The sequence below is a fragment of the Heptranchias perlo genome, chromosome 3 (assembly GCF_035084215.1).
Source record: "Heptranchias perlo isolate sHepPer1 chromosome 3, sHepPer1.hap1, whole genome shotgun sequence".
NCBI classification, from domain to species: domain Eukaryota; kingdom Metazoa; phylum Chordata; class Chondrichthyes; order Hexanchiformes; family Hexanchidae; genus Heptranchias; species Heptranchias perlo.
In genome coordinates, this window is record NC_090327.1 from 36,542,400 (window position 1) to 36,566,643 (window position 24,244).

A 24,244-nucleotide genomic window follows, 5' to 3' on the forward strand; every position below is an offset into this window, starting at 1 on the left:
TTCTTTGTTCCCCATTATAATTTCCCCCATTTCTGACTGTAAGGGACCTACATTTGTCTTCACTAATCTTTTTCTCTTGACATATTTATAGAACCTGTTACAGTCAGTTTTTATGTTCCCTGCTAGTTTACTCTCATACTCTATTTTTCCCCTCTTAATCAATCTCTCTGTCCTCCTTTGCTGAATTCTGATCTGCTCCCAATCCTTAGGCTTGCCGCTTTTTCTGCCAATTTTATATGCCTCCTCTTTGGATCTAATACCATCCCTAATTTCTTTTGTAAGCCATGGTTGAGCCACCTTTCCTGTTTTTATTTTTGCGCCAGACAGGAATGAATAATTGTTGTAATTCCTGCACACGTTCTTTAAATATTAGCCGTTGCCTATCCACCGTCATCCCTTTTAGTAAAGTTCCCCAATCTATCATAACCAACTCGCACCTCATACTTACGAAATTTCCTTGATTTAGATTCAGGACTCTAGTTTCGAATTCGACTACTTCACTCTCCATCTTAATGAGGAATTCTATCATGTTATGGTCGCTCTTCCCTAAGGGACCCCGCACAACAAGATTGTTAATTAATCCTTTCTCATTGCACAATACCCAGTCTAGGATCATCTGTTCTCTAGTTGGTTCCTCAACGTATTGGTCTAGAAAACCATCACGTACACACTCTTGGAATTTCTCCCCCACAGTATTATTGCTAATTTGGTTTGACCAATCTATATGTAGATTGAAGTCACCCATGATTATAGTTGTACCCTTCTTGCATGCGTCTCTAATTTCCTGTTTAATGCCCTCCCCTACATCTCCACTACTGTTTGGGGGCCTATAGACAACCCCCACCAACGTTTTCTGCCCCTTGGTGTTTCTTAGCTCCACCCATACAGATTCCACATCGTGATTTTCCGAGCCAATATCCTTCCTCACTATTGCATTGATTTCCTCCTTTACTAACAACACAACCCACCTCCTTTCCCTTTTTGCCTGTCCTTCCTAAATATTGACTACCCCTGGATGTTCGGTTCCCATCCTTGGTCACCCGGCAGCCATGTCTCCGTAATCGCAACTATATCATAACCGCTAATATCTATCTGCGCTGTTAATTCATCTACCTTATTGTGAATGCTCCGCGCATTTAGACACAATGCCTTTAGACTTGTCTTCTTAAGATTGCTAGTCATCTTAGTTTTATTTTGCACTATGGCCCTATTGGTTTTTCGCCCTTGTTTTCTCTGCCTTCCACTATTGCTTCTTCTCTCTCTGTCTTTTGTTTCTATCCTCATTTCCCCCCCACCACTGTCTCCCTGCTCAGGTTCCCATCCCCCTGCCATTCTAGTTTAAACCTTCCCCAACAGCACGAGCAAACACCCCCCCGAGGTCATTGGTCCCAGTCCTGCTCGGGTGTAACATGTCCCGCTTGTACAGGTCCCACCTTCCCCAGAGCCAGTCCCAATATCCCAGGAATCTCAATCCCTCCCTCCTACACCATCCTTGCAGCCACACATTCATCTGTTCTATTCTCCTGTCCCTATACTCACTAGCACGTGGCACTGGTAGTAATCCTGAGATCACCACCATTGAGGTCCTGCTTTTTAATTTATCTCCTAACTCCTTAAATTCACCTTGCAGGACCTCATCCCTTTCTTTTAAAACCTATTTCGTTGGTACCGATATGGACCACAACTACTGGCTGTTCACCCTCTCCCTCCAGAATGCCCTGCAGCCGCTCCGTGACATCCTTGATCCAGGGAGGCAATATACCATCCTGCAGTCACGTTTGCGGCCGCAGAAACGCCTATCTGTTCCCCTTACAATTGAATCCCCTTTCACTATAGCCCTGCCACTCTTATTCCTCCCCTCCTGTGCAGCAGAGCCACCCGTGGTGCCACGATCTTGGCTCTTGCTGCTTTCCCCTGATAAGCCATCTCCCCCAACAGTATCCAAAGCGGTATATCTGTTGGAGAGGGAGATGGAGATGGCCCCAGGGGACTCCTGCTCTACCCGCCTAGTCCTTTTACTCTGCCTGGCGGTCACCCATTTCCTTTCTGCCTGCGTAATCTTTACCTGCGGTGTGACCACCTCACTGAACGTGCTAACCACAATAATTTCAGCATCGCGGATGCTCCACAGTGAATCCACCCGCAGCTCCAGCCCCGAAAAGTAGTTAGCCAGTAGCTGCAGCTGGACACACTTCCTGCACACATGGTCACCGGGGACACCTGTAGTGTCCATGACTTCCTATATAGTGCAGGAGGAGCATATCACGGGTGCAAGCTCTGCTGCCATGACTTGCCTTAGATTTACACTGCGTTCACCTCTCGGACTCTCTTCCCGCTCTCTAGACTCTCCTTTTACAAGGGGAGGTGTTTAGACTCTCTCTTGTTGGAGATGGTCATTGCCTGGCACTCGTCTGGCACGAATGTTACTAGCCACTTATCAGCCCAAGCCTGAATGTTGTCCAGGTCTTGCTGCATACGAGCACGGACTACTGCATTATCTTAGGGGTTGCGAATGGAACTGAACACTGTGCAATCATCAGCGAACATCCCCATTTCTGACCTTATGATGGAGGGAAGGTCATTGATGAAGCAGCTGAAGATGGTTGGGCCTAGGACACTGCCCTAAGGAACTCCTGCAGCAATGTCCTGGAGCTGAGATGATTGACCTCCAACAACCTCTACCATCTTCCTTTGTGCTAGGTATAACTCCAGCCACTGGAGAGTTTTCCACGATTCCCATTGACTTCAATTTTACTAGGGCTCCTTGGTGTCACACTCTGTCAAATGCTGCCTTGATGTCAAGGGCTGTCACTCTCACCTCACCTCTGGAATTCAGCTCTTTTGTCCATGTTTGGACCAAGGCTGCAATGAGATCTGGAGCCGAGTGGTCCTGGCGGAACCCAAACTGAGCATCGGTGAGCAGGTTATTGGTGAGTAAGTGCCGGTTGATAGCACTGTCGACGACACCTTTCATCACTTTGCTGATGATTGAGATTAGGCTGATGGGGCAGTAATTGGCTGGATTGGATTTGTCCTGCTTTTTGTGGACAGGACATACCTGGGCAATTTTCCACATTGTTTGGGTAGATGCCAGTGTTGTAGCTGTACTGGAACATTTTGGCTAGAGGCGCGCGCGGCTAGTTCTGGAGCACAAGTCTTCAGCACTACAGCCGGGATGTTGTCGGGGTCCATAGCCTTTGCTGTATCCCGTGCACTCAGCCTTTTCTTGATATCACATGTAATGAATCGAATTGGCTGAAGACTGGCTTCTGTGATGGTGGGGATATCGGGAGGAGGCAGAGATGGATCATCCACTCGGCACTTCTGGCTGAAGATGGTTTCAAACGCTTCAGCCTTGTCTTTTGCATTGCTGCAGGAGTTCCTCAGGGCAGTGTCGTAGGCCCAACCATCTTCAGCTGCTTCATCAATGACCTTCCCTCCATCATAAGGTCAGAAATGGGGATGTTTGCCGATGACTGCACAGTGTTCAGTTCCATTCGCAACCCCTCAGATAATGAAGCAGTCCGAGCCCGCATGCAGCAAGACCTGGACAACATCCAGGCTTGGGCTCACAAGTGGCAAGTAACATTCGCGCCAGATAAGTGCCAGGCAATGACCATCTCCAACAAGAGAGAGTCTAACCACCTCCCCTTGACATTCAACGGCATTACCATCGCCAAATCCCCCACCATCAACATCCTGGGGGTCACCATTGACCAGAAACTTAACTGGACCAGCCATATAAATACTGTGGCTACGAGAGCAGGTCAGAGGCTGGGTATTCTGCGGCGAGTGACTCACCTCCTGACTCCCCAAAGCCTTTCCACCATCTACAAGGCACAAGTCAGGAGTGTGACGGAATACTCTCCACTTGCCTGGATGAGTGCAGCTCCAACAACACTCAAGAAGCTCGACACCATCCAAGATAAAGCAGCCCGCTTGATTGGCACCCCATCCACCACCCTAAACATTCACACCCTTCACCACCGGCGCACTGTGGCTGCAGTGTGCACCATCCACAGGATGCACTGCAGCAACTCGCCAAGGCTTCTTCGACAGCACCTCCCAAACCCGCGACCTCTACCACCTAGAAGGACAAGGGCAGCAGGCGCATGGGAACAACACCACCTGCACGTTCCCCTCCAAGTCACACACCATCCCGACTTGGAAATATATCGCCGTTCCTTCATTGTCGCTGGGTCAAAATCCTGGAACTCCCTTCCTAACAGCACTGTGGGAGAACCGTCACCACACGGACTGCAGCGGTTCAAGAAGGCGGCTCACCACCACCTTCTCAAGGGCAATTAGGGATGGGCAATAAATGCCGGCCTTGCCAGCGACGCCCACATCCCGTGAACGAATAAAAAAAACTCACGTGCTGGACTCCGCCATCATTGAGAATGGGGATGTTTACAGAGCCTCCTCCTCCCGTTAGTTGTTCAATTGTCCACCACCATTCACGACTGGATGTGGCAGGACTGCAGAGCTTTGATCTGATCCGTTGGTTGTGGAATCACTTAGCTCTGTCAATAGCATGTTGCTTCTGCTGTTTAGCATGCATGTAGTCCTGAGTTGTAGCTTCACCAGGTTGGCACCTCATTTTTAAGTACGCCTGGTGCTGCTCCTGGCATGCTCTTCGACACTCCTCATTGAATCAGGGTTGATCCCCTGGCTTGTTGGTAATGGTAGAGTGAGGAATATGCCAGGCCATGAGGTTACAGATTGTGCTGGAATACAATTCTGCTGCTGCTGATGGCCCACAGCGCCTCATGGATGCCCAGTTTTGAGCTGCGAGATCTGTTCTGAATCTATCCCATTTAGCACGGTGATAGTGCCACACAACACATTGGATGGTGTCCTCAGTACGAAGACAGGACTTCATCTCCACGAGGACTGTGCGGTGATCACTCCTACCGATACTGTCATGGACAAATGCATCTGCGACAGGTAGATTGGTGAGGACGAGGTCAAGAAGGTTTTTCCCTCATGATGGTTCGCTCACCACCTGCCACAGGCCCAGTCTGGCAACTATGTCCTTCAGGACTTGGCCAGCTCGGTCAATAGTGGTGCTACCAAGCCACTCTTGGCGATGGACATTGAAGTCCCCCACCCAGATTACATTCTGTGCCCTTGCTACCCTCAGTGCTTCCTCCAAGTGGTGCTCAACATGGAGGAGGACTGATTCATCAGCTGAGGGAGCACGATAGCTGGTAATCAGCAGGACGTTTCCAATTTGCCAATTTGATTTGCCCAGTCTATATGAAGATTAAAGTCCCCCATGATTACTGCATTACCTTTGTTACAAGCTCCTCTTATTTCTTGATTAATACTCTGTCCAACAGTATAATTGCTGTTGGGGGGGGTCTGTAAACTGATGAATCTGCACTGTACCCCATTCCAAAGAAAATATATTCTTCCTGAGGTTTGACCAAGGCTCTTTACATCTGAAGCATAACTTCCTCACTTTTGTATTCTAGCCCCCTGATCCTGACTTAAATTCAATTGAATGATGCACCATTTCCTACCGTAAAAATAGCCAGTCCAAGCTTAGCTGCTTCACGGTCCTCTCTGGTCAACATCATCCTGGAAGTGGTGCCACTGTAAGGAAACAAGTTGGAACAGGCTGATTAATCAGATGCCAACTCTCCCTTGCCAGGTCCTTATTTTACTTCAAAGATTACAAGTCTCCCTACTTTCTCCCTGGGTGTCCATGGACTGGGCGCCAACGGAATTGCCAGGCAGCCTGCTCTCAGGCCTCTACCAGGGTCACTGTACATCAGCTGCAAGGAGATGTGTGACCAAGGCATCGGAGCAGAGTCTCCCTCTGTGTTGTAAACTGCACTCGCACAGCAATGGGACCAAGATCCGGAGTTTGGAAGTTGGCGTGGAGGGGAGATGAAATTAAACCCCCAGATGCCATCACGCTTCGAGACAGCACACTGGCACTCTATGAGCTGTGCCATCTCACTCTCCTCACCAACACCAGGACCCAGATGGATCGAAATGACTCCCCTCCTTCCTGTTGTTGGCCCCCACTCACCTGCCCATTACTGAGGGGGCAGGGGAGGGGAGAGATGTAAGCCAGAACAGTCAGAGTGATATCCTCACAGAGAGACTCTGCAATTACTAAGGCCAGTCACAGTGCAGAGATGAAACCTCAGGACCTCAGCCCACCCTCTCCTGAGGAATTAAAGCTCATCACCTTAGTAGCACTCGGACCTCTGTGCCAGAGGTTTGTGGACACTCCAGGACTTGAATACATAATCCAGGCCGAGGCTCTAGTGCAATAGTAAGGGAGTGCCGTCCTTTGGATGAGATGTTAAACCGAGGCTCCGTATGCCTGGTTGGGTGGATGTTAAAGATCACAAGACATTATTTAAAGAAGAGTGTGATCTTATTGAAGGGTGGAGCAGGCTCGCGGGACTGCATGGCCTACTCCTATTTGTTATGCTCTTGTGTTCTTCCAGTGTCCTGGGACAACATTCCTCCCTGAACTGACACCACCAAAAACAGATGAACCAGTCAATCATCTCACAGCTGTAAAGTAATTTGTTATATGTGAAAATATTTATATCACTATTGTGATAAGATACTATGTGAATGCAAATGTTTCTCATATATAATTTGCTCTCGAGGCAGTACAAAGAAGGTTCACTCGGCTAATCCCGGGGATGAGGGGGTGGACATATGAGGAGAGGTTGAGTAGATTGGGACTCTACTCATTGGAGTTCAGAAGAATGAGAGGCGATCTTATTGAAACATAAGATTGTGAAGGGGCTTGATATCGGGTGGATACGGTAAGGATGTTCCCAAAGATGGGCGAAACTAGAACTGGGGGCATAATCTTAGAATAAGGGGCTGCTCTTTCAATACTGAGATGAGGAGAAACTTCTTCACTCAAAGGGTAGTAGGTCTGTAGAATTTGCTGCCCCAGGAAGCTGTGGAAGCTACATCATTAAATAAATTTAAAACAGAAATAGACAAGTTTCCTAGAAGTAAAGGGAATTAGGGGTTATGGGGAGTGGGCAGGAAATTGGACATGAAGCTGAGTTCGGATCGGTCAAGGCCCTGTGGGTGGCGGAGCGGACCCAGGGGCTGAGTGGCCGGGTCCTGCTCCTACTTCTTGTGTTCTTTAGATTTGAGGTTAGGATCAGATCAGCCATGATCTTATTGAATGGCGGAGCAGGCTCGAGGGGCCGATTGGCCTACTCCTGCTCCTATTTCTTATGTTCTTATAATTTCCAGTGCAGAATCGCTGACATATCAGGGAGAATTATTCACCTATTTCTCTCCCCCTCTCCTGAAGGCGCTGCCTGTCCTGATTGTTGGCTGCACTTAGCCGACAGTTAGAGACGAGGTAGAGTTTGGAGCATTTGAATAGTTTTATAATAAGTTAGAATGTAGTCTATTTTGTATTCTTCAGTGACCCAAGAAAGCAGACATTCCTCCAAAATTCAACAGCACAAAGGAAAGGAAAAAAACAAATCCAATTAAATATTTAAAATCCGCCCGTGACATTAATTCTTTGAGAACTAATTTCAAATTCCTGTCCCAAAGCAGCTGGGATGGAAATTGGGCCGAGTGAGATCGACAGGTCCTATTCACCCTCAATTAATATTAGCTCTACGGTGCCACCTCATGGCTGGTTCTCAGCATTACAACAGCTCATTTCAGAACAGAAATCCAGGATAGCCCCACATTGCCAATAGTGGGACCCACCACCACCTGCTCCAGGGCAACCAGGGATGGGCAATATGTCGGCATTCTGAGAATGAAAAAAAAATTACATTAACAGCTGGGTTCATGCTTGATCAGCGCAACGGGACACAGCTGGAGCACTGCATGTAATTCTGGTCTCCGCATAAGAACATAAGAAATAGCAGGAATGGGCCCCTTGAGCCTGCTCCACCATTCAATAAGATTCATGGCTGATCTTTGACCTCAACGCCACTTTCCCACCCTATCCCCCTTGATTCTCTTAGAATCCAAAAATCTATCAATCTCAGCCTTGATTATATTCAACGAATGAGTATCCACAGTCCCCTGGGGTAAAGAATTCCAAAGATTTATAACCCTCAGTGAAGAAATTTCTCATCTCAGTCCTAAATGATCGACCCCTTATACTGAGACTATGCCCCCTAATTCTAGACTCTCCAGCCAGAGGAAACAGCCTCTCAGCATCTACCCTGTCAAGCCCTCTCAAAATCTTATGTTTCAATGAGATCACCTCTCATTCTTCTAAACTCCAGAGAATATAGACCCATTCTACTCAATCTCTCCTCATAGGAAAACCGTAACAGACGGGAATTCTCCAGTACAGAAGAGAGCAACGAAGCTCTAACCTTGCTGCTGGGGGTTAACCAATGAGGCAGAACTAGACAAGCTGAGGTCTTTGACCTTATAGAGATATAGAAACAACTGACCAGGACAAAATAAACCAAACCAGGTCAGCAGAGCAAAAGGCAGGGTTCAGGGTTGTGAATATATACAGGTGGGTTATTATAGAATATATAAAGCAGTGTTATACCCAGTATCACATGGTGTGTTACTATAAAATATGGGGGTGTTATACCAAGTACCACATGGTGTAGTATATAATGGTTAGATATGGGAGGGCTATAACACAGATCTCCCTACCTGGAACTGCCAAGCCCAAGGACTCGGTCAACATCTTTACTGTCTGGATCTAGGGCCTCGCGCTTACAGACCTCTGCCAGTTCCTGAAATTAGATGAGAACGAATTTTTAAAAAGACAGCATTCAACAACATATACCATGCAACTCTCAGTAAACAGAGATCCTGGTCAGGGTATTTCACAAGAACAGTGCAAAGGGAATGGTGATAAGCATAGAAGTTAGAGAAAAGAACAGGCTGTATTATAATAAGGACACAGGGTGCAGTGTGCTGTGCAGAGGATCGCACACAGGGTGCAGTGTGCTGTGTAGGGGATCGCACACAGGGTGCAGTGTGCTGTGTAGGGGATCGCACACAGGGTGCAGTGTATTATATAGAGGATCGCACACAGGGTGCAGTGTGCTGTGTAGGGGATCGCACACAGGGTGCACTGTGCTGTGTCGGGGATCGCACACAGGGTGCAGTGTGCTGTGTCGGGGATCGCACACAGGGTGCAGTGTGCTGTGTAGGGGATCGCACACAGGGTGCAGTGTGCTGTGTAGAGGATCGCACACAGGGTGCAATGTGCTGTGTAGAGGATCGCACACAGGGTGCAGTGTGCTGTGTAGGGGATCGCACACAGGGTGCAGTGTGCTGTGTAGGGGATCGCACACAGGGTGCAGTGTGCTGTGTCGGGGATCGCACACAGGGTGCAGTGTGCTGTGTCGGGGATCGCACACAGGGTGCAGTGTGCTGTGTCGGGGATCGCACACAGGGTGCAGTGTGCTGTGTCGGGGATCGCACACAGGGTGCAGTGTGCCGTGTCGGGGATCGCACACAGGGTGCAGTGTGCCGTGTCGGGGATCGCACACAGGGTGCAGTGTGCCGTGTCGGGGATCGCACACAGGGTGCAGTGTGCCGTGTCGGGGATCGCACACAGGGTGCAGTGTGCCGTGTCGGGGATCGCACACAGGGTGCAGTGTGCCGTGTCGGGGATCGCACACAGGGTGCAGTGTGCCGTGTCGGGGATCGCACACAGGGTGCAGTGTGCCGTGTCGGGGATCGCACACAGGGTGCAGTGTGCCGTGTCGGGGATCGCACACAGGGTGCAGTGTGCCGTGTCGGGGATCGCACACAGGGTGCAGTGTGCCGTGTCGGGGATCGCACACAGGGTGCAGTGTGCCGTGTCGGGGATCGCACACAGGGTGCAGTGTGCCGTGTCGGGGATCGCACACAGGGTGCAGTGTGCCGTGTCGGGGATCGCACACAGGGTGCAGTGTGCCGTGTCGGGGATCGCACACAGGGTGCAGTGTGCCGTGTCGGGGATCGCACACAGGGTGCAGTGTGCTGTGTAGGGGATCGCACACAGGGTGCAGTGTGCTGTGTAGGGGATCGCACACAGGGTGCAGTGTGCTGTGTAGGGGATCGCACACAGGATGCAGTGTGCTGTGTAGGGGATCGCACACAGGGTGCAGTGTATTATATAGAGGATCGCACACAGGGTGCAGTGTGCTGTGTAGGGGATCGCACACAGGGTGCAGTGTGCTGTGTCGGGGATCGCACACAGGGTGCAGTGTGCTGTGTCGGGGATCGCACACAGGGTGCAGTGTGCTGTGTCGGGGATCGCACACAGGGTGCAGTGTGCTGTGTCGGGGATCGCACACAGGGTGCAGTGTGCTGTGTCGGGGATCGCACACAGGGTGCAGTGTGCTGTGTCGGGGATCGCACACAGGGTGCAGTGTGCCGTGTCGGGGATCGCACACAGGGTGCAGTGTGCCGTGTCGGGGATCGCACACAGGGTGCAGTGTGCCGTGTCGGGGATCGCACACAGGGTGCAGTGTGCCGTGTCGGGGATCGCACACAGGGTGCAGTGTGCCGTGTCGGGGATCGCACACAGGGTGCAGTGTGCCGTGTCGGGGATCGCACACAGGGTGCAGTGTGCCGTGTCGGGGATCGCACACAGGGTGCAGTGTGCCGTGTCGGGGATCGCACACAGGGTGCAGTGTGCCGTGTCGGGGATCGCACACAGGGTGCAGTGTGCCGTGTCGGGGATCGCACACAGGGTGCAGTGTGCTGTGTAGGGGATCGCACACAGGATGCAGTGTGCTGTGTAGGGGATCGCACACAGGGTGCAGTGTATTATATAGAGGATCGCACACAGGGTGCAGTGTGCTGTGTAGGGGATCGCACACAGGGTGCAGTGTGCTGTGTCGGGGATCGCACACAGGGTGCAGTGTGCTGTGTCGAGGATCGCACACAGGGTGCAGTGTGCTGTGTCGAGGATCGCACACAGGGTGCAGTGTGCTGTGTAGGGGATCGCACACAGGGTGCAGTGTGCCGTGTCGGGGATCGCACACAGGGTGCAGTGTGCCGTGTCGGGGATCGCACACAGGGTGCAGTGTGCTGTGTCGGGGATCGCACACAGGGTGCAGTGTGCTGTGTCGGGGATCGCACACAGGGTGCAGTGTGCTGTGTAGGGGATCGCACACAGGGTGCAGTGTGCTGTGTAGGGGATCGCACACAGGGTGCAGTGTGCTGTGTAGGGGATCGCACACAGGATGCAGTGTGCTGTGTAGGGGATCGCACACAGGGTGCAGTGTATTATATAGAGGATCGCACACAGGGTGCAGTGTGCTGTGTAGGGGATCGCACACAGGGTGCAGTGTGCTGTGTCGGGGATCGCACACAGGGTGCAGTGTGCTGTGTCGAGGATCGCACACAGGGTGCAGTGTGCTGTGTAGGGGATCGCACACAGGGTGCAGTGTGCTGTGTAGGGGATCGCACACAGGGTGCAGTGTGCTGTGTAGGGGATCGCACACAGGGTGCAGTGTGCTGTGTAGGGGATCGCACACAGGGTGCAGTGTGCTGTGTAGGGGATCGCACACAGGGTGCAGTGTGCTGTGTAGAGGATCGCACACAGGGTGCAGTGTGCTGTGTAGAGGATCGCACACAGGGTGCAGTGTGCTGTGTAGGGGATCGCACACAGGGTGCAGTGTGCTGTGTAGGGGATCGCACACAGGGTGCAGTGTGCTGTGTAGGGGATCGCACACAGGGTGCAGTGTGCTGTGTAGAGGATCGCACACAGGGTGCAGTGTGCTGTGTAGAGGATCGCACACAGGGTGCAGTGTGCTGTGTAGGGGATCGCACACAGGGTGCAGTGTGCTGTGTAGGGGATCGCACACAGGGTGCAGTGTGCTGTGTAGGGGATCGCACACAGGGTGCAGTGTGCTGTGTAGGGGATCGCACACAGGGTGCAGTGTGCTGTGTAGAGGATCGCACACAGGGTGCAGTGTGCTGTGTAGAGGATCGCACACAGGGTGCAGTGTGCTGTGTAGGGGATCGCACACAGGGTGCAGTGTGCTGTGTAGAGGATCGCACACAGGGTGCAGTGTGCTGTGTAGAGGATCGCACACAGGGTGCAGTGTGCTGTGTAGAGGATCGCACACAGGGTGCAGTGTGCTGTGTAGAGGATCGCACACAGGGTGCAGTGTGCTGTGTAGGGGATCGCACACAGGGTGCAGTGTGCTGTGTAGGGGATCGCACACAGGGTGCAGTGTGCTGTGTAGGGGATCGCACACAGGGTGCAGTGTGCTGTGTCGAGGATCGCACACAGGGTGCAGTGTGCTGTGTCGAGGATCGCACACAGGGTGCAGTGTGCTGTGTCGAGGATCGCACACAGGGTGCAGTGTGCTGTGTAGGGGATCGCACACAGGGTGCAGTGTGCTGTGTAGGGGATCGCACACAGGGTGCAGTGTGCTGTGTAGGGGATCGCACACAGGGTGCAGTGTGCTGTGTAGAGGATCGCACACAGGGTGCAGTGTGCTGTGTAGAGGATCGCACACAGGGTGCAGTGTGCTGTGTAGAGGATCGCACACAGGGTGCAGTGTGCTGTGTAGAGGATCGCACACAGGGTGCAGTGTGCTGTGTAGAGGATCGCACACAGGGTGCAGTGTGCTGTGTAGAGGATCGCACACAGGGTGCAGTGTGCTGTGTCGGGGATCGCACACAGGGTGCAGTGTGCTGTGTCGGGGATCGCACACAGGGTGCAGTGTGCTGTGTCGGGGATCGCACACAGGGTGCAGTGTGCTGTGTCGGGGATCGCACACAGGGTGCAGTGTGCTGTGTCGGGGATCGCACACATGGTGCAGTGTGCTGTGTCGGGGATCGCACACAGGGTGCAGTGTGCTGTGTCGGGGATCGCACACAGGGTGCAGTGTGCTGTGTCGGGGATCGCACACAGGGTGCAGTGTGCTGTGTCGGGGATCGCACACAGGGTGCAGTGTGCTGTGTCGAGGATCGCATACAGGGTGCAGTGTGCTGTGTGGAGGATCGCATACAGGGTGCTGTGTATTATATAGAGGATTGCACACAGGGTGCAGCGTATTATATAGAGGATTGCATACAGGGTGCAGGGTGCTGTGTCGAGGATCGCATACAGGGTGCAGGGTGCTGTGTCGAGGATCGCATACAGGGTGCAGTGTGCTATCTAGAGAATCGCAACCCTGCTGTGGTGAAGTTTCCATTCATAACAGCATGCTTCACTCATTCCTTACCTCTTTGGTTACTCCAGTGGGTTTCCTTTTGGGATTCTTGTGCCCTCTAAGGACAACAGAAGAAAATATCACTCAATTTTATGTTAAAATCCTGTTTGAGGAATGTCTTTCTTTTTTGGTGCTCGATTTGCATCATTGTTGTGAGTATTGTGAAATGGAACACTTAACCTTCCAACCCAAAAACTCCCAGGGCAGGTACAGCACGGAGTAAAGTTCCCTCTGCACTTTTTTAAAAATTTGTTCATGGCATGTGGGCGTCGCTGGCGAGGCCGGCATTTATTGCCCATCCCTAATTGCCCTTGAGAAGGTGGTGGTGAGCCGCCTTCTTGAACCGCTGCAGTCCGTGTGGTGACGGTTCTCCCACAGTGCTGTTAGGAAGGGAGTTCCAGGATTTTGACCCACCGACGATGAAGGAACGGCGATATATTTCCAAGTCAGGATGGTGTGTGACTTGGAGGGGAACGTGCAGGTGGTGTTGTTCCCATGTGCCTGCTGCTCTTGTCCTTCTAGGTGGTAGAGGTCGCGGGTTTGGGAGGTGCTGTCGAAGAAGCCTTGGCGAGTTGCTGCAGTGCATCCTGTGCGCCAGTGGTGAAGGGAGTGAATGTTTAGGGTGGTGGATGGGGTGCCAATCAAGTCGGCTGCTTTGTCCTGGATGGTGTCGAGCTTCTCGAGTGTTGTTGGAGCTGCACTCATCCAGGCAAGTGGAGAGTATTCCATCACACTCCTGACTTGTGCCTTGTAGATGGTGGAAAGGCTTTGGGGAGTCAGGAGGTGAGTCACTCGCTACAGAATACCCAGCCTCTGACCTGCTCTTGTAGCCACAGTATTTATATGGCTGGTCCAGTTAAGTTTCTGGTCAATGGTGACCCCCAAGATGATGATGGTGGGGGATTCGGCGATGGTAATGCCATTGAATGTCAAGGGGAGGTGGTTAGACTCTCTCTTGTTGGAGATGGTTATTGCCTGCCACTTGTCTGGCGCGAATGTTACTTGCCACTTATCAGCCCAAGCCTGGATGTTGTCCAGGTCTTGCTGCATGCGGGCATGGACTGCTTCATTATTTGAGGGGTTGCGAGGAACTGAACACTGTGCAATCATCAGCGAACATTCCCATTTCTGACCTTATGATGAAGGGAAGGTCATTGATGAAGCAGCTGAAGACGGTTGGGCCTCGGACTCTGCCCTGAGGAACTCCTGCTGCAATGTCCTGCGGCTGAGATGATTGGCCTCCAACAACCACTACCATCTTCCATTGTGCTAGGTATGACTCCAGCCACTGGAGAGATTTCCCCCTGATTCCTATTGACTTCAAATTTTACTCGGGCTCCTTGGTGCCACACTCGGTCAAATGCTGCCTTGATGTCAAGAGCAGTCACTTCACCTCACCTCTGGAATTCAGCTCTTTTGTCCATGTTTGGACCAAGGCTGTAATGAGGTCTGGAGCCGAGTGGTCCTGGCAGAACCCAAACTGAACATCGGTGAGCAGGTTATTGGTGAGTAAGTGCCGCTTTATAGCACTGTTGACAACACCTTCCATCACTTTGCTGATGATTGAGAGTAGACTGAAGGGGCGGTAATTGGCTGAATTGGATTTGTCCTGCTTTTTGTGGACAGGACATACCTGGGCAATTTTCCACATTGTCAGGTAGATGCCAGTGTTGTAGCTGTACTGGAACAGCTTGGCTAGAGGCGCAGCGAGTTCTGGAGCACAAATCTTCAGCACTGCCGCCGGGATGTTGTCGGGGCCCATAGCCTTTACTGTATCCAGTGCACTCAGCCGTTTATTGATATCACGTGGAGTGAATCGAATTGGCTGAAGACTGGCTTCTGTGATGGTGGGGATATCGGGAGGAGGCCGAGATGGATCATCCACTCGGCACTTCTGGCTGAAGATGGTTGCAACCACTTCAGCCTTGTCTTTTGCACTCACGTGCTGGACTCCACCATCATTGAGGAAGGGGATGTTTACAGAGCCTCCTCCTCCCATTAGTTGTATAATTGCCCACCACAATTTACGACTGGATGTGGCAGGACTGCAGAGCTTTGAACTGATCCGTTGGTTGTGGAATCGCTTAGCTCTGTCTATAGCATGTTGCTTCTGCTGTTTAGCATGCATGTAGTCCTGAGTTGTAGCTTCACCAGGTTGGCACCTCATTTTTAGGTACACCTGGTGCTGCTCCTGGCATGCTTTTCTACACTCCTCACTGAACCAGGGTTGATCCCCTGGCTTGTTGGTAATGGTAGAGTGAGGAATATGCCGGGCCATGAAGTTACAGATTGTGCTGGAATACAATTCTGCTGCTGCTGATGGCCCACAGCGCCTCATGGATGCCCAGTTTTGAGCTGCTAGATCTGTTCTGAATCTATCCCATTTAGCACGGTGGTAGTGCCACACAACACGTTGGATGGTGTCCTCAGTGCGAAGACGGGGCTTCGTCTCCACGAGGACTGTGCGGTGGTCATTCCTACCAATACTGTCATGGACAGATGCATTTGCGACAGGTAGATTGGTGAGGACGAGGTCAAGTAAGTTTTTCCCTCGTGTTGGTTCGCTCACCACCTGCCGCAGGCCCAGTCTGGCAGTTGTGTGCTTCAGGACTCGGCCAGCTCAGTCAGTAGTGGTGCTACCGAGCCACTCTTGGTGATGGACATTGAAGTCCCCCACCCAGAGTACATTCTGTGCCCTTGCTACCCTCAGTGCTTCCTCCAAGTGGTGTTCAACATGGAGGAGGACTGATTCATCAGCTGAGGGAGGGCGGTAGGTGATAATCAGCAGGAGGTTTCCTTGCCCATGTTTGACCTGATGCCATGAGATTTCATGGGGTCCAGAGTCAATGTTGAGGACTCCCAGGGCCACTCCCTCCTGACTGTATATCACTGTACCGCCACCTCTGGTCGGTCTGTCCTGCTGGTGGGACAGGGCATACCCAGGGATGGTGATGGAAGAGTCTGGAACATTAGCTGAAAGGTATGATTCTGTGAGTATGGCTATGTCAGGCTGTTGCTTGACTAGTCTGTGGGACAGTCTCCCAATTTTGGCACAAGTCCCTAGATGTTAGTGAGGAGGACTTTGCAGGGACTTTGCCTTTGTCGTGTCCGGTGCCGGGTGGTCCGTCCGGTTTTATTCTTATTATGACTTTTTTTTAAGCGAGATTTTACAACTGAGTGGCTTGCTAGGCCATTTCAGAGGGCAATTAAGAATCAATCACATTGCTGTGGGTCTGGAGTCACATATAGGCCAGACCAGGTAAGGTCGGCAGGTTTCCTTCCCTAAAGGAAAGGAGCGCAAACTATCCCACTAAACACACCAGGGCAGGTGCAGCTAGTCTTAGATACATAGGAACATAAGAACGAGGAGCAGGAGTAGGCCACATGGCCCCTCGAGCCTGCTCCACCATTCAATCAGATCATGGCTGATCATACATTAAAGCTCCCTTTTGACTGTCCCATCAAACACTTCCAGGGCAGGTACAGCACAGGTTAGATACAGAATAAAGCTCCCTCTACACTGTCCCATCAAACACTCCCAGGACATGTATAGCTAGGGTTAGATACAGAGCAAAGCTCCCTCTACATGTGTCGCCGTAGCCACATCTGTGGCTAATCATTGACTTCTATTGGACAATACTGACCTAAACTTTGCACAGCTCCTTCGAGCATCATAGGCATGAAAGTAACAATGGGAGGAGCTCAGAGTATTTTTTAAAAGACACATCGAGAGGTAAATACTAGCCATTCATTGTGCAGTTGTCTTCCCTTTCAAGAAATAGTCAACGCTTTCAAAATTTTACTTATTTATACTTTATAATACAAGGGTCAAAAGTTAATTATACCGAGGGCTAGGGTTTGGACAGTTTATATACAGGATAATGGGTACCAGGAGTGAGTTGCAAGCTGGAATCTAATTGAGGGGTTCAGGTGGTTTATATATAGGAAATCTAGTGAGTAAATCACCAGTTGTAATTTAATGGAGGGATTTGGATCTTAGGTGCAGAATAATGAATAACAGGTGGGATAAATAAGACACTTGCTTGAGTCGACGGAGCAGCTCTTCAATGTTTGAAAAAGCAGATCTTACAATGAACCTTATTACACAGGACACGTACTGTGTGTGCAGCAGGGTACCCATGGGACCACTTCCACGGATTCACATTTATAAACATACAGGGCAGCAGGGCTGCGTGGCACAGCAAGTTAGCAGTCTGCAGCCTGACACCAGGAAATCTGGGTTCAGACCCATCATAGTAAGACGGGAGGGAGGTCAGTGACGGCTGCTGAGAAATGACACTCAGGGCTGCTGAGAAATTGCAGTGTGCCATCTTATTTATACAAATCACTGAATCAAAAGGAGGTTGTTTTATTAAATACAAATTTTAAAATTATTATCCTAGTTTTCGAATCACTCCATGGCCTTGTCCCTCCCTATCTGTGTCCTCCTCCAGCCCTACAACCCTCCGAGAACTCTGCGTTCCTCCAACTCTGGTCTCTTTTGCAGCCCCAACTTCTTTCGACCCACCACAGGCAGACGTGCCTTCAGCCGTCTAGGCCCTAAACTCTGGAATTCCCTCCCGAAGCCTCTTCATCTCTCTCTCTCCTCCTTTAAGGCACTGCTTACCCCTTTGACCAAACTTTTGGTCACTTGTCCTAATGTCTCCTTCTTTGGCACAGTGTCAATTGTGGTCTGATTACACTCCTGTGAAGCGTCTTGGGGCATTTTACCACATTAAAGGCCCTATATAAATGCAAGTTGTTGTTGTAAGGGCATCCCCCCACCACCCTGATGGCTCAACAGGAAAACGTATGGCCCAGCATCGAGCTGTACATACAGACCAGGAACGTCTTGCGCTCCTTTCCTTATTGGTCCTCAGTTTGCTGACCTCAGTGATGGTGGGGTGCTACAATTGGCCTCAACCATCTGAGTTAGAGATTATATAGATATATAGATTTTAAAAATCAGCACGGGTTCCCATTCCTGATCACTATCCAGTGACCCTGCTGCAAAGTGCAGGTGTGTCGATGTGGGGTGCGCTCCTGACGATTAAATGGCCCTGCAGCGCTCCATATAGAAGCTTGGGTGAGGTACTGCAGGGCTGCCACCGTCCACGGAACCGTATCCCAGAGCCTTCAGGAGAGGAGGTGAGGCAATGGGGGATGGCACAGCCAATTGTCAAGACTCACAGTGCGGCCATCAGGGCCTCTTGCTCAGCTTTTCGAACGGCCATCAACTCCTCCTCACGAGACTGCGCCCCCTCTGTTTTCTTCCCCTTCGCATACCAGGTGAGGTCCTTCCCTTTCTGCCATCGCCCAACTGGCGCCATCAGTGAGTTTCCTGCGTGTGGTCAGGAACAAGACACAAATAAATATATATTTTTTAAAAAAACAATCAACCCTAGGGAGTTTAGATCCAATTGCCCAGGATCCCACCTTGGGCCAAATGTGCCAGGGCTCACATTGGCACGTGTTATATCCCAACAAAACAAAATCACTGTATTGCAAGTCCACGGCCTGTTGCTCCGATAATGACCTGCATCCAAAGAATCATAGAAAGGTTAAAACATGGAAGGAGGCCATTCGGCCCATCAAGTCCGCACAGACTCAATGCAAGAGCAATACAACTAGTCCCACTCCCCCACCCTATCCCCATAGGCCTGCAAATTTTTTCCTTTCAAGTACTTATCCAGTTCCCTTTTGTAGGCCATGATTGAATCTGCCTCCACCACCGCCTCGGGCAGTACATTCCATATCCTAACCACTCGCTGTGTAAAAAAGTTTTTCTTCATGTCACGTTTGGTTCTTTTGCCAATCACCTTAAATCTATGACCTCTGCTTCTTGACCCTTCCGCCAATGGAAACAGTTTCTCTCTATCTACTCTGTCTGAACCCTTCATGATTTTGAATACCTCCATCAAATCTCCTTGCAACCATCTTGTTCCAAGGAGAACAACCTCAGCTTCTCCAGTCTATCCATGTAACTAAATCTCTTCTGCACCCTCTCTAAGATCTTCACACCTTTCCTAAAGTGCGGTGCCCAGAACTGGACACAATACTCCAGTTGTGGCCGAACCAGTGTTTTATAAAGGTTCATCGTGACTTCCATACTTTTGTACTCTATGCCTCTATTTATAAAGCCTAGGATCCTGTATGCTTCTTTAAACGCTTTCTCAACCTGCCATGCCACCTTCAACGATTTGTGCACATAAAGCCCCAGATCTCCCTGTTTCTGTACCCCTTTTAGAGTTGTGCCCTCTAGTTTATATTGCATCTCCTTGTTCTTCCTACCGAAATGTATCACTTCCTATTCTTCTGCGTTAAATTTCATCTGCCATGTATCCACCCATGCCACCAGCATGTCTATGTCCTCTTGAAGTCTATCACTATCCTCCTCACTGTTCACCACTCTTCCAAGTTTTTTGTCATCTGCAAATTTTGAAATTGTGCCCTGTGCACCCGAGTCCAAGTCATTAATATATATAAAAAAAAGCAGTGGTCCCGGCACAGACCCCTGGGGAACACCACTGCATACCTCCCTCCAGTCCGAAAAACAATCAGTCAGCACTATTCTGTTTCCTGTCACCTAGCCAATTCTGTATCCATGTTGCTACTGCCCCCTTTATTCCATGGGCCTACCATGCGGCACTTTATCAAACGCCTTTTGAAAGTCTATATACACATCAACTGGATTGCCCTTATCTACCCTCTCTATTACCTCATCAAAAAACTCTATCAGGTTAGTTAAACACGATTTGCCTTTAACAAATCCATGCTGGCTTTCTCTGATCAATCCACACTCATCCAAGTGACTGCTAATTCTGTTCCGGATTATCGTTTCTAAAAGTTTCCCCACCACTGAGGTTAAACTGACTGGCCTATAGTTACTGGGTTTATCCTTACACCCTTTTTTGAACAAAGGTGTGACATTTGCAATTCTCCAGTCCTCTGGCACCACCCCCGATTCTACGGATGTTTGGAAGATTATGGCCAGTACCTCTGCAATTTCCACCCTTAGTTCCATCAGCAACCTAGGATGCATCCCATCCGGACTGGGTGACTTATCTACTTTAAGTACAGAGAGCCTTTCTAGTACCTCTATTAATTTTTAACCTGCTAATCACACAAGTTTCCTTTTTAGCCTGCCAATCACATAAGTTTCCTGCCAATTTTCTCTTGAGATCTGTGCAACCGCCCATTAGTAAAGAATTCACAGCCTCTAACGTTTGATATTTAAAAAATCGTTTCTGTACCATGATATTCCTCACATTAGTGACTGTGTCTCTGCTTCTCTGTGTAGCCTGACAGTGTGAAAGAGCTGGATTAACATCAGTGGAGATTCAGTTAGTAACACAGGGCGCTGAGGGAGGGGTTACTGAGAAACAGCGAGAGGGACCTACAACAACTTGCATTTATATAGCGTCTTTAATGTAGTAAAACGTCCCAAGGCGCTTCACGGGTGCGATTATTAAACAAAATTGGACACCGAGCCACATAAGGAGATATTAGAACAGGTGACCAAAAGCTTGGTCAAAGAGGTAGGTTTTAAGGAGCGTCTTAAAGGAGGGAAAGGTAGAGAGGTTAGGGAGGGAATTCCAGAGCTTAGGGTCTAGGCAGTTGCAGGCATAGCTGCCAATGGTGGAGCAAAGAAAATCAGGGATGCACAAGAAATAAGAATTGGAGGAGTGCAGAGATCTCAGAGGGTTGTAGGAGGTTACAGAAATAGGGAGGGGCGACGCCATAGAGGGATTTGAAAACAAGGATGAGAATTTTAAAATCGAGGCATTCCCGGACCGGGAGCCAATGTAAGTCAGCAAGCATAGGGACGATGAGTGAACAGGACTTGGTGCGAGTTAGGGTACGGGAGGCAGAGTTTTGGATGGGCTCAAGTTTATGGAGGCTGGAAGATGGGAGACCAGCCAGAAGAGCATTGGAATAGTCAAGTTTAGAGATAACAAAGGCATGGATGAGGGTTGAGCAGCAGGAGAGCTGGGGCAGGGGCAGAATCGGGCGATGTAACGGAGACTGAAGTAGACGGTCATGGTAATGAAGCGGATATGTGGTCGGAAGCTCATCTCAGGGTCAAAGAGGACGCCAAGGATGCGAACGGTCCGGTTCAGCCTCAGACAGCGACCAAGGAGAGGGATGGAGTCCCTAGATTATCAGTGGAGATAGAGTCATTAACACAGGGCGCTGAAGGGAGGGGTTACTGAGTGATACTGTCTCAGGGATTACTTCTTCCCCTCCAACCTTCCCTCCAGTCTCAGGGGTTACAGCCCCCACACCAACCCCACCCCACCATCCACCCCTTCCTTTTCCCTCACTGTCTCAGAGCTTAACCCCCCCTTCCCCCTCTCAGAGGTTAACCCCCCCCCCTTCCCCGTCTCACAGGTTAACCCCCCCCCCTTCCCCGTCTCACAGGTTAACCCCCCCCCCTTCCCCGTCTCAGAGGTTAACCCCCTCCCCCCTTCCCCGTCTCACAGGTTAACCCCCCCCCCCCTTCCCCGTCTCACAGGTTAACCCCCCCCCTTCCCCGTCTCACAGGTTAGCCCCCCCCTTCCCCGTCTCACAGGTTAACCCCCCCCACCTTCCCCGTCTCACAGGTTAACCCCCCCCCACCTTCCCCGTCTCACAGGTTAACCCCCCCCCACCTTCCCCGTCTCACAGGTTAACCCCACCCCACCTTCCCCGTCTCACCCCCCCCACCTTCCCCGTCTCACCCCCCCCACCTTCCCCGTCTCACCCCCCCCACCTTCCCCGTCTCACCCCCCCCACCTTCCCCGTCTCACCCCCCCCACCTTCCCCGTCTCACCCCCCCCACCTTCCCCGTCTCACCCCCCCCACCTTCCCCGTCTCACCCCCCCCCCCTTCCCCGTCTCACCCCCCCCCCCTCCCTGTCTCAAGGGCTAAACCCTCTTTCCCCCCCCCTCTCCGTGTCTCAGGGGTTAAACCCTCTCCCTCCCCGTGTCTCAGGGGTTAAACCCTCTCCCTCCCCCTGTCTCAGGGGTTAAACCCTCTTCCCCCCCCCCCCTCCCTGTCTCAGGGGTTAAACCCTCTTTCCCCCCCCCCTCTCCCTGTCTCAGGGGTTAAACCCTCTCCCTCTCCCTGTCTCAGGGGTTAAACCCTCTCCCTCTCCCTGTCTCAGGAGTTAAACCCTCTTTCCCCCCCCCCTTCCCCGTCTCAGAGGTTAACCCCCCTTCCCCGTCTCACCCCCCCCTCCCTGTCTCACCCCCCCTCCCTGTCTCACCCCCCCTCCCTGTCTCACCCCCCCCTCCCTGTCTCACCGGTTAACCCCCCCCCCCTCACTGTCTCAGGGGCTAACTCCCCCTTCCCCCCTCACTGTCTCAAGGGCTAAACCCTCTTTCCCCCCCTCTCCGTGTCTCAGGGGTTAAACCCTCTCCCTCCCCCTGTCTCAGGGGTTAAACCCTCTCCCCCCCCCCTCTCCCTGTCTCAGGGGTTAAACCCTCTTTCCCCCCCCCCCCTCTCCCTGTCTCAGGGGTTAAACCCTCTCCCTCCCCCCCTCTCCCTGTCTCAGGGGTTAAACCCTCTCCCTCCCCCCCTCTCCCTGTCTCAGGGGTTAAACCCTCTCCCTCCCCCCTCACTGTCTCAGGGGTTAAACCCTCTCCCTCCCCCCCTCTCCCTGTCTCAGGGGTTAAACCCTCTCCCTCCCCCCCTCTCCCTGTCTCAGGGGTTAAACCCTCTCCCTCCCCCCTCACTGTCTCAGGGGTTAAACCCTCTCCCTCCCCCCCTCCCTGTCTCAGGGGTTAAACCCTCTCCCTCCCCCCCTCCCTGTCTCAGGGGTTAAACCCTCTCCCTCCCCCCTCACTGTCTCAGGGGTTAAACCCTCTCCCTCCCCCCCTCACTGTCTCAGGGGTTAAACCCTCTCCCTCCCCTCTCCCTGTCTCAGGGGTTAAACCCTCTCCCTCCCCCCTCACTGTCTCAGGGGTTAAACCCTCTCCCTCCCCCCCCTCACTGTCTCAGGGGTTAAACCCTCTCCCTCCCCCCCCCCTCACTGTCTCAGGGGTTAAACCCTCTCCCTCCCCCCCTCACTGTCTCAGGGGTTAAACCCTCTCCCTCCCCCCCTCACTGTCTCAGGGGTTAAACCCTCTCCCTCCCCCCCTCCCTGTCTCAGGGGTTAAACCCTCTCCCTCCCCCCCTCACTGTCTCAGGGGTTAAACCCTCTCCCTCCCCCCCTCACTGTCTCAGGGGTTAAACCCTCTCCCTCCCCCCCTCCCTGTCTCAGGGGTTAAACCCTCTCCCTCCCCCCTCACTGTCTCAGGGGTTAAACCCTCTCCCTCCCCCCCTCCCTGTCTCAGGGGTTAAACCCTCTCCCTCCCCCCTCACTGTCTCAGGGGTTAAACCCTCTCCCTCCCCCCCTCTCCCTGTCTCAGGGGTTAAACCCTCTCCCTCTCCCTCCCCAGGCCTCTTCTTACCCAGGTAATTCTCCCGATGTTTATCCCCTTTCACCTCCTCCCAGGTGAACTGATCCTGTCCGCCGCGGACCCCGCCCCGGGCCGAGCCCATCATCCTGCGGCCAAACAACGAAAACCGAACCCAAAATCGGCTGCGAACCGCGGCCTAGCGCTCTGTGCGCAGCAGGAAAAGCGACTCCTCGTTCTTTCACTCGTTGCGCAGGTGGATGACGATTTAACCCCACCATCTTTGTGAGGGGCATCGTACTGCGGCTGGAAACCGTGCGTCGCCATTTTTGTGCGGGGCTAAATCCCTGCCGCCATCTTGTGTATCTCACTTGCTTTGTGCGGATTAGAACTTTTCCAGTTGCGCGCCGCTCTCTTTGTGTGGGGTAATATCACGGCCTTTCTCATAATTGTGTGGGACAATCTCCCCCGCCATTGGTAAAATAGTTTAGTATTTTGGGTGCGGGGAGGGCGGGGCTAAAATTTAGGCCTCTTACGCATCCTCGATTTTCTTGGCGACCGTGCCTTCAGCTGCTTAGGCCCTAGGTTCTGGAATTCCCTCCTTAAACCTCTCCTTTTAAGAGGCTTCTTAAAACCTATCTCTTTGACCAAGTTTCTGGTCACTTGTCCTAATATCCCCTTATGTGGCTCATGTCAAATTTTGTTTGATAA

The 24,244-nt window shown here is 51.7% G+C and overlaps 1 protein-coding gene across 2 annotated transcripts in view; it reads right to left on the bottom strand.

Annotated features, from left to right (window-relative positions):
• The window catches only part of c3h1orf35 (chromosome 3 C1orf35 homolog), a 33,282-nt gene extending 9,505 nt beyond the window's left edge, over positions 1 to 23,777 (bottom strand). The window contains exons 1-5 of one of the 2 annotated variants that reach the window (XM_067978831.1): positions 23,588 to 23,777; positions 18,345 to 18,495; positions 13,167 to 13,212; positions 8,638 to 8,720; positions 5,526 to 5,598 (exon numbers count right to left, since the gene is read on the bottom strand). In XM_067978831.1, the coding sequence (XP_067834932.1) occupies positions 5,526 to 5,598; positions 8,638 to 8,720; positions 13,167 to 13,212; positions 18,345 to 18,495; positions 23,588 to 23,681 (447 nt within the window). In that variant the 5' untranslated portion in view covers positions 23,682 to 23,777. The remainder of the gene's footprint in view (positions 1 to 5,525; positions 5,599 to 8,637; positions 8,721 to 13,166; positions 13,213 to 18,344; positions 18,496 to 23,587) is intronic. The other variant, XM_067978830.1, reaches the window with a different exon arrangement.
• Between the last annotated feature and the right edge of the window lie 467 nt (positions 23,778 to 24,244).